This window comes from Azolla caroliniana, unplaced genomic scaffold (assembly GCF_043228905.1).
Source record: "Azolla caroliniana isolate FFs.n. ecotype wild unplaced genomic scaffold, voAzoCaro1.0.p SCAF_240, whole genome shotgun sequence".
Classification (NCBI taxonomy): Eukaryota; Viridiplantae; Streptophyta; class Polypodiopsida; order Salviniales; family Salviniaceae; genus Azolla; species Azolla caroliniana.
The window spans coordinates 34,916-45,079 of record NW_028230675.1 but is presented as its reverse complement, the minus strand read 5'-3'; the positions used below and the strand labels follow the sequence as shown (position 1 = coordinate 45,079).

Below are 10,164 nucleotides of genomic sequence, written 5' to 3'. Positions count from 1 at the left end.
ACAAAGTGTGCAAGGAACCACTTTGCCTTTCTTGTCTTGAGACTCACTTAGGGAGTGGAACTAGTTCATTGATGGATCCACATAGTTAGTAAGATTTCTTTGTGCCAACTTGCCTTTGCTAGGAGATAGTACACATTGAGAGTGGGTGGAAAAGCTAGTTAGTTGACCTAGTGTGAACCTTTTTTCTCTCCTTATAAAAGCTAGGTTTAAGAAGGCCCGTTTGGTGGTTGTCTTGGTTCAAGTGCATAATAAAAGTATAAATGTGTAGTAGTTTTACCACTAGATTTTGTTGCTTTATTTCCTTGACTCTCTCTTATCTGTGCTAGTCACTGCTTAGTTTCCTTGTTTAGTTTTGGCATTGCGCAAAAACCTCATAGCTCCATTGCACTTGATGGCTCTATTGAGCACCACTAAGTCCAACAATGATATGGAACCAAGCTCCAACAAATGTAAGGGATTTATAAAATATTGGCATTGTGGTAAACACAATTATTCATACCCACCTAAATTATACTCTTTCTATAGTGTTAAATAGAGCCATAACTCTCACTCTATTTTATCATTAGAAATAATCGTGTTCAAATTTATGGTTAAGATAGAGGTTTCAAAACTTTTCAATCCTGTGAGTAGGCTAGAATGCTCCATATTGTTGGGATTTGCACTATGGTGGAGTTTGGAGAAGAAAGCTTGGATACCAGGAGACCTGGGTAGGTTGAAGGCATTTTGTGTGCAAAGAAATAAATGCATTGTACAACCAACCAGGGATTTACAAATTTGGTGTTCGAATAGGCTGAGTGACATTTGGCGCACCATAACCTCTATCATGCTATGGAACATTTGGAAATCTAGATGCAAAGTAGGTCTCATGGGAGAAGAAAGTCGACCAAAGGAGACAATCACTGCTCTATTGTATGATTTGATTACGAATATACAAGCTCAATATGAAGAGTTGGAAGGATCTTCAGACATGGTGGAAGCTCCAAGACTTTCCTTTCAAAAATCATGGTCAGATTTGCCCTTGGTGGATTATGTAGATGGCATGCCAAAATGGTTATTTCCACCTTGGAAGCCCACCGAGGAAGGTACATGGTATATTTTTTGAAATTTTACATACTGCAAGATGATAAACACATATTGAGGTCATGTGATTGAATGTCTATGATTACATTTCTGTGGCAGATATTATTCCTTTCTCCTACATTAAAGCCTTTACATATTTAATTTCCAAACAAAATGCTCAAAAATAGGAGATTGCCTACGATGAATGTTAGTTGATAATAATTATACTAGTGATAGGGATTTCCAAATGCATCTTTGCCAAATGTGGGGTAGTATTAGAAGTACTTTGCTTATCACAACCATCACATGGACCAACCTATTGTGTTGACGATTAACCATCAACAAATATCTGATTACCACTTGAACGTTGTTAAGAGAACGATTGTTGCAACAACGAAAGTTACAAGAAGATCAATGTGTAGATAACTATGGATGGCGTGTAGCGATGAACGGATTGCAATCGACGAGGAGCTAGGGGGGGTTTCCATAAAGCAATCTCCTTATGTATGTTGAGGGTCTAGTGTGACCCTTAGATCTAAGAACTAATAATAGCTCTACGAGGAAGAAATGGGGGGCACTTTTGATATTAATAAGAAATACGAGGATAGAGGGCATTTTTTGAGAATTCTGTACGTAGATACATATGTACACCTCCTCATATCATCGTCATCATCATCATAATATTAATACATACATACATACATACATACATACATACATACATACATTATACATACATACATACATACATACATACATACATACATACCAGGAGAGAGAGGGGGCTACATACGTATATTATCTGTGGGTTGTACAGTACGAACGCATTTGGAGTATGCGCGCAGATCGCCATTGATTCTTCATCAGGTATGTGTGTGTCTGTAAGCTTATGCCTGTTTGAATACGGTTCTTTGCCTCTGAGAGAAAGAGAGATTCGCAAGATTTTGTTTTGGCATCCGGAACAGATTGACCCTTTCGCCATGGATAGCCAGAAGAATGGTTCAGATCAAGACCAAGAGGAGCTTCAGTTCACTCCCTTGAAGTTGCTCTTCGATAAGGCTTCACGACTGTATTCGCGTGCTGAAGACTCGCAAATTACCTCTGTGAGTTGAACAACCGCACCCTGCTTTTCTCTCAGGAAAGAATATGCATGCATGCATGCATGCATGTGTGTGTGTGTGTAACCAGGTGTAAATATGTTAATGTGAGTGCATGCATGTATATGCATGACTTGAGTGCATTTCACAATCTTTGAGCCCTGTGCTTACACCTTTGTGTGTGTATGTTAAAGAGAAAACAGATTTTTTCCGAATTTCACAATCTTTGAGCCCTGTGCTTACACCTTTGTGTTTGTATGTGTATATAACTATTTGTGTGTGTATGCTGCCTTACAAATTGTATTGTCTTATTATTGAAGGATGAAGCAAAGAAAGGCTGTGAAATTCTTGCACAATGTGAAGCTTTGATAGATAAACTTGGACTTTTCTCTCCCAATGAGCAAAAGGATGACGTGAGTACTGGTAACCTGAAATATTTACTGGTGAGTGTTTTTTTAGCTCAATTTTCCCATTCTTTTTCATGCATGAATTAAGAAAATGCCACATATATGGACATTCAAAAGAAAATTTATTTTATGTGTTGTTAATGGAGATCATTCCTATTGGCTTTTTAGTCATTGAGAACATATTTTCCCCTTACAGTCTTGTGTGTATGTATGTGCTTGCACTATGAAAACAAGGTTAGATGCTAGACATCCAATATCAATCTAAATTTTAGATCTCATGGATTTGTATGCCTAAATTCATATGTGAAATTATAATCCTTTGTGCTTTTTGGTCTTTCCAGAGAAGAAACAGGAAATTGGAAACTTGTTAACTATGAATGTGAAATATGAAATTAACCAAATGAAATACTTCTGATGATTCTTCTGTAGACTTAGACTGATTATTTAGTTCTGGACAGGTTCCATATTTTATGGCTGAGCTCAGTGAAAAGGTTCAAACCTCAGATCGTTTTCAAGCATTGAGGTCAGCAAAATCATATTTAAAGGTGATTCGTTTTCTAAAAGAATTGATATTTAATTTTCTTCTTCTTGTACTATGAGTTATATGAATGAGATCAGCAAAATTACATGTAAAGATGATTATTTTACTAGAATAGTTTGTTGTTTTAAAGTTAGTCCCTTTTATTTGTAAGTCATATTAACAGTGTTTTGTATGGCCAGACCTTCATATCTTCATGTGAAAGGTTAGAGCTTTTACCAGATGTAGAAATGCAAGGGTTCAATGAAGCAACTCCTATCACAGCAGAAGTGAGGCGAGCAACAAAAGTGAGACTTTATTTTATGGTTTTGGTGTGATTCAGTATGTTTCAAGCGGTTTTTTCTACTGTTCTTTATGTCAAATGGTTTTCTTTATATGTCAGATTGCACGGTTCAAGCGTGCAAAAACAGCTGAGAAAAAGCTGCAAGACATTAGAGAAAGGAGAGAGAGACGAGAGCGTTCAAGAGGAGCAGCTGCAAAAGGTTCAATAGTTGATTATGAAGATGATGACATAAGTGATGAATTTGAGGAGGATGAAAGAGAGGTGTGTACTTTTTCTTGATATGAATTTTTTTGTCTTCGTATCACTAGTCATAAAGAGTTTTAGAGGTTAAAAATATTTTTAAATCATTATGATTAAGTTTGAACATTGAATATAAAAGCAATCAAGAAGAGGCTGAGAGGAGAGAAAACACAAGAAGACCACCAGCTTTCTTACATATATTTGAGGAGATGATTTTAGTACGCAATCAACTCTTAGTTAACAGTGTGGGTTTTTAGAGCGTGAAATGATGAAAATCTTGGGAGATGCAAGGAATGACACGTGTGAGTAGCAATATTTATTAAGGGGGTACATGTGGTAGTAATGACAATGCCATCATTTTGAGCAGTAACCCGTTAATACAATACATATTTTCTGCAAGACATGCAGTCGAGAACATGTCAAATGAAATGGATGGGACAGTTGTATGCATACTGTTGCAGATCTTTGACGATGTAGAACACTTAAGATCAATATCAAGGCATCATTATGTGAGTGAGGAATGCAGCTCCAAGAACTTGGAACTATTGCAGTATCATTTTACCGTGCGTGATAAGGGGTTTGGAACAAGGAGAACTAACACATTCTTTGTGTGTTTCATAAAACAATGTGATTTTTTGTCAATTGAACAATGTTCTCTCCTTTTCTAATGAATGATTTAAAATGGTTTGCAACCACAGATTTACCTCCTGTAGCCAGCACCAATTCAGCATTTAGGTTGTATGAGAAAGGCCAAATATCTCTTTCACAGGAATGAGAAAGACATGGGTATTGTAGCATCAACATTCTTTATATAACAATGTAGAGATGGTTCCCATCCAGGTAATTAAAGCCTCCCATTATATATAAAATCGAAGGTTGTTTCAGTTTACTAGAAATCCTCCATCTAGTGTTATAATATAGTGCAAGCTTTTGCCAAAATTGCTTCATAGGTTCCCAAGTCAGCAATGTCATAATAGGAACAGTCTTAAGACAGTTTATTAATTGATGTTCCCTAAGTGGTTACTGTAAAATAATTGAACATTGCAACATTTGAAGAGAAGGTAGCAGCGTAAAGAAAAACTATTAAAGACACCCCAAATTCAAAAAGAGTCTCTGTAAGGGGGATATCACAAGAGGATTGGTGCCACTCTGAGAGATGCAAATGCTTGATATATTTACCAGGGACTGAGACGTCTCTATCCTGTCCTGTATATCCCAACCTCGAATTTCCCTGGTGCAATGGGGCTATGTTCTGAGCAAAGGACTATGAGCGAGCAATTTCAACATCTTGAGCTGTATCCTAGGGTCTCAGATCTCTCTATTCCATTGCATACATAACAATCTCAAGTTTTCCATGTGTCATGTGCATTTATTCTTCACTGCTAGGAATATTGCTGACTCACTCCTACACTTATTCAAATAACAATGCATAGCCCAAGGCTCTTACAATATTTGATTTGGGATTATAATTTTGATGGGAAACCTACACTTCGACATTGAAAATCTGATACTAGACACTTCTTAAGGGCACGGAATTCTAATGCCGTATCTCTGAATAATTGATCATAAAGATTACTTTGACCACATACTCAGATTTAAACAATTGGATCTATGGTTTCAGGCATGGTTGTCGCAGATATCTCTGTCTTTATGTAAGGTGAGTTATTTCATTCACTTCTAATTGGTATCAAGGGGTTTTATGACCTCAGATATGAAGTTTATGCTTTATGCAGGCACTGGATCTTGTAGACATGCTGAAATTGGAAGAAGAGTTGCTGAAGGTCAAAGACAGTGAGGTATGAGTTGCAGTACTAATATATATATATATATATATATATGTTAATGGTCTTAGTTCTCCTTCTATGGGTGTATTGAGGGATTATTTTCTGTAGCAGAATGGTGAAGGATTATTGACTAGGGAAATGCTTGATGCAAGGACTTCTAAAGCTGAGTCATGGCATAAAAATACAGCTATGAGAGCAAAAATCACGAGACCTCCCCAGCCAATAACATGTCCAACATTTGCTCAAGATGTAATTGAAGGAAGGGCAAGTGTAACTCAAAAACATGAACATAACCTTCTGCCCATGTTTGGTCCACTCAGTCTTGTTGGGCAGCCTGTCACAACAGAAAGGCAAAGAATTGCTGGACAAGTTTTCCAACCAAGTCACAGGTTGGTTGTATAGATTTATGGGAAATTTATAAAAATATATTTCTGATTCTCTGATATCAAAAACATTGCTTAATCTTTCTCAAAATTGTAAGTAATTTTTCAAAAACCAGTTTTCTAATCTCATGCAAAAGGGATTAGAGATCGTTTGCATTTCTTTCGATCTCAGCTGATTGTAATGCTTTGGTGTATCAACTTTTGGTTTCCTTTGCCATAAAGGCATTCTTTGAACGTTTCTGTTTTCTTTCCTTTTATCATTAAAGGCAGTCGATTATAATATATACAATAAGATACAATCAGGTAAAGCACAAGGTGACAAACCAACGCAGATGGAAAAACAAATACACTGTTAACAGCCCTTCTCTCTCTGCTAAGAAGTAAAAAAATAGGAACAAGTAACTCCAAAAGATGTGAGATAACCAAAACACACTAAGGGAAACCTAGAAAGGCCGTGCTATCAAAAATTGTAGAGAAAAGGGCTGAGGATAAACATTTCCATCTAGAGGGATGTGCTCCCCAGCCGGGATGGGGTATAAAAATAGTAGAACAAATGAAAAAGTAAAAGTAAAAGTTAAAATGAAAAACTAAGCTTGTTTCCTAGATTTAACTGTTTTAGTCTTCCATGAGTTTGGCTCATAGTGAGGGGATACCAAAGCGACATGTTCTTATGTTTCTGGGACATCGTGGCAACTGAGATAAGATATTCTCTTTCTCTGCTCAATATTCAGCCACCTTCATTCCCCATTTTGGATGTGCGTGAGCATGTGTGCATCATTACCTGTCTCACGCTCTTAGACATGGTATCCATGTGAACTTAGGCATTGGTTTGTCACCATTGGTATCGTTTTCAATATTGATTATTATGCAGCTGCGATATTACCCAAATATAGATCTCTGTGTGAATGTTTTCCATTTCATGTGGAGGACCTTAATGTGGCTGAGTAAATTATGAACTCATGTTCTCCTGTCTCTTTCTGTCCCTTTCTTTTCTTCTATGTGCACATCTAGATATTCTTCAATATCTCATCTTGCAAATCATTTCCATATGTTGGACCCAGCTAGTGAAGAAATTATATTCTGTGGTTTTTCTGTGGTAAGTGCATTCACTTTCCTTGTGGGTTTGGGGAGCTTATTTTGAGGCATTGTTCTTGCTTCAAAATATGCGTGTCATTTAATTGAAGAACATACAAATCTATTAGCCTTCCGTCAGTTTCTTGAAACATTACAAAATATGGGGTTGTGTTCTTAACTGCAAATTAAGGTGTAGAAATTTCATTTGTATTTTCTCTTTATTATTCCATGGGCTTGCTGAAATACTGCTGGGCCAATTCTCAGCTCCATAAACCATAGTTTGCATCTCGTGTACATCAAATGCTTCTGCCCTAATTTCTCATGTTTGTGTTGTGTTCAAGTGGCATATGTCTCATGTTCAGAGTATTGGGTTATGCCGGCTTCCATCCTCCTATTTAGACACCTGTTTCAATTGTGTTGGCTAGGTATGTCAACTCCAATGTATTTGGAACTGTGAACCACTCCATTTGCTTCCTCTTCGTAGTACAGTGCAGTACTGGATACTGACTTTCAGATTTGACGGTGCTTACCACCTTGAATTTGTTCCTAGCCATGTGACTGCTAGGCAACTATGTTCCATAAGGCTTTTGCTATCTCAGCTGAGAATATGCCGAAAATACATTGCCTGCATAAATTACAAGCAATAATACGAAATGTCCAATGGCTTGGTTTTCTTCAAGTTCTCCTAAAGCTTCCTTGATTAACTCTTCTAGTTGGTCAATACATAGATATTAGACTGAATAGAGTAGGTGATTGTGGGCATCCTTGTTTCACTTCCTTGATGCTCATGAACTGTGCAGAAGTCCTTTGTTTGTTTTCAACCTGCATCTTGCTTGCTGGTATAATTGCACCACTGTTGCTCTCCTGCTTTCATGCATTCTGGTATAACCGTTCTTTCGAAACTCTCTTAACTTTGCCATTGGGATTATGTTGAAAGCCTCTTGAAATCGACAAAATAACAGTTCAATTGTTGTTCTCTAAGCCAACTCTCCTTCATTATACCTGCAGACCAAATAGTGCGGTGTCTTGGCTGGAAAACTTCTTGTCTCAAAGATCTCTTGCTGTGTCTTTTAGCCTATTCATTGTCTTGATGTTCATTAGTACTGCCTAAAACTTTAGCAATAGAGGATCCCACCAAAATCATGCTATAGTTGGTGAGCTAATTTCTATTCCTATTCTTTGTACCGTGTCAACTTATCAATCTTGAGGAAGGCCTGGTGATGTTGGCTGATTTAATAATCCAACTGTCCATTCTTTATCCATTGGACCACTCTATTTAGCATTTCTGAGCAACGGCGAAGTGTACTGGAGCCTTGCCATTCTGAAGTTTTTTCATTCTTTTCATTAACTCATATTCAAAAGCTTCCTTGAGCATTAAGGGAAACACGTTGGCCATGGATCTTTCGTCCTTCACATAAAATTGTTCTGCATAGATCAAGATCTCAGCTGAGCAGTGTCCCTTTACTTTCATCTGCTAGTCATTGATTACTCACCATACCTTTTTGGGATAGGCAATGTGGTGGTGCATGAGGGATTCCTATAATGTGTTAAGTGTAAGTAATTATATTTTTCCACTTCATCCTACTAGACATATCTGAGGAATGCATAATAGTGACTTCCATATATCATGAGTTCATCCAAATTTTGTAACATATTCACAGCATCATATTTGACCAGACATAATTGATGACACTAGCTCCCTTGCTGGCTATATTGCATGTCTAATTGTTTGAATGACTGATTCCTGTTCCATTGAGAGCTACAAGGTGTGGTTAGAATTCATCATACTTGTCATAGCTGATCCTTTTGCACTTGTCTGAAAATCACACAAGCATGCTTTTTATTTGTGATCTGTTTCTATGCATGTTTGACATACAGCTCTAAGCAGAGTTTTGTGGGGCCAGTGCTTTTTATTTGGGATCTGCTTCTATGCATGTTTGACTTACAGCTCTAAACAGACCTGTGTGATAACCAACTACACCATCTGGAGAGCAAAGAGAAAGAAAGAAAGAAGAAAGATTTATTAACGTCTTTTAAGATATGCCAAAATGGCCTACAGGACCAAACAAGAGAGAAATGTTTACTCTTTTTCATGAGACTAGGGATACTCTTTGGCGTGGTTAGAATTCATCAGACTTTCATAGCTGATCCTTGTGCACTTGTATGAAAATTACAGAAGTGTGCATTTTATTTGGGTTTCTATGCATTTTTCACACAGCGCTCTAAACAGGGTTTTGTGGGGCCAGTGTGATAACCAACTACACCATCTTGAGAGAGGGAGAACGAAGAGAGAAATCTTTGTTCTTTTTTATGAGACTAGGATACTCACTCTTTGACAAAGCATATTGATATAATTTTGAGAAAGATCAAACATCATTGTCAACATTTTAGAAACAGGATTATATTTTTATCAGTATCCCTGGATATATTCTTGATGTTTGTCACTTGTATTGAACCCTGACATGGTTTATGAAGTGTTTTTGTACATCATCAAATAAAATAAGTTTACTGTACTTTGTAGATTGCCTACCATGAGTATTGAAGAAGCAGGTTTAAAAGAGATGGAAATAATGAATAAGTGGATGGAAAGAAATGCAAAGCTTCAAGAAGAGGCCAATTCCTCTTGGGCAAATGAACCATTGAAAAATGATGACAGTGATAATGAGGCAGCTGAGTACAAGGCAAGAGCTTGGGATGATTGGAAAGATGAAAATCCTCGAGGTTCTGGCAACTCAAAACTTGCACCTTGTGGTTAATGGTACTTAACTTCATAGTCATATGACAACGAGGTGTTGGGCTTGATTAAATGCTTTTGTTAGATTCATAAGGTTGGGCAGTAAGCCTCCTTTACGACATTGGGTTTTGGCCAAAGAACATGTGCTAACAATTGTATGCTGAACAAGATGATAAAAGACCGTCCATGCTTCCAATGTAATGGTTTTCTTTAACAAGAAATTAGTTAGAAATGTCTATAGTTTTAACTTTTGTGTAATTCTCATTTCGAGTCAACACATTTGTAACCTCTCTAAGGTTATTTATACAAAATTATATTTGAAAGACCGGAAATCAAGGTTATAAGTTCCTCTCTAATGTGTTGCAATAAAAGTCTGATAAAAATAGATGTTATTATTCGTGCCTTGGAGTGAAAGTTTTAAGGATCTCATGTGAATGAGACGTAAGGATTTAGCATCGATGTCATACACAGGCTGTAATTAGAGAAAACAAAAATGTATTGTGAAAATGATACCCTTAAATGGTGATGGTCATCTATGTTTGTCCATGATGATATCACAACTCAA

General features: G+C 37.0%; 1 protein-coding gene across 2 annotated transcripts; it reads left to right on the top strand.

Annotated features, from left to right (window-relative positions):
- Nucleotides 1-1,813: 1,813 nt before the first annotated feature.
- Nucleotides 1,814-9,832, top strand: TAP46 (2A phosphatase associated protein of 46 kD). Of its 2 annotated transcripts, none has more exons than XM_087338170.1 (10): nt 1,814-1,926; nt 2,025-2,162; nt 2,477-2,599; nt 3,022-3,108; nt 3,284-3,388; nt 3,484-3,645; nt 5,246-5,281; nt 5,358-5,420; nt 5,520-5,797; nt 9,387-9,832. In XM_087338170.1, the coding sequence occupies exons 2-10, from the start codon at nt 2,040-2,042 to the stop codon at nt 9,619-9,621; spliced, it is 1,212 nt and encodes a 403-aa protein (XP_087194296.1). In that variant the 5' UTR covers nt 1,814-1,926; nt 2,025-2,039; the 3' UTR covers nt 9,622-9,832. The 2 variants fall into 2 exon arrangements, with proteins under 2 accessions (XP_087194296.1, XP_087194295.1); XM_087338169.1 differs by having other exon boundaries at nt 5,517-5,797.
- The last annotated feature ends 332 nt before the right edge of the window (nt 9,833-10,164 follow it).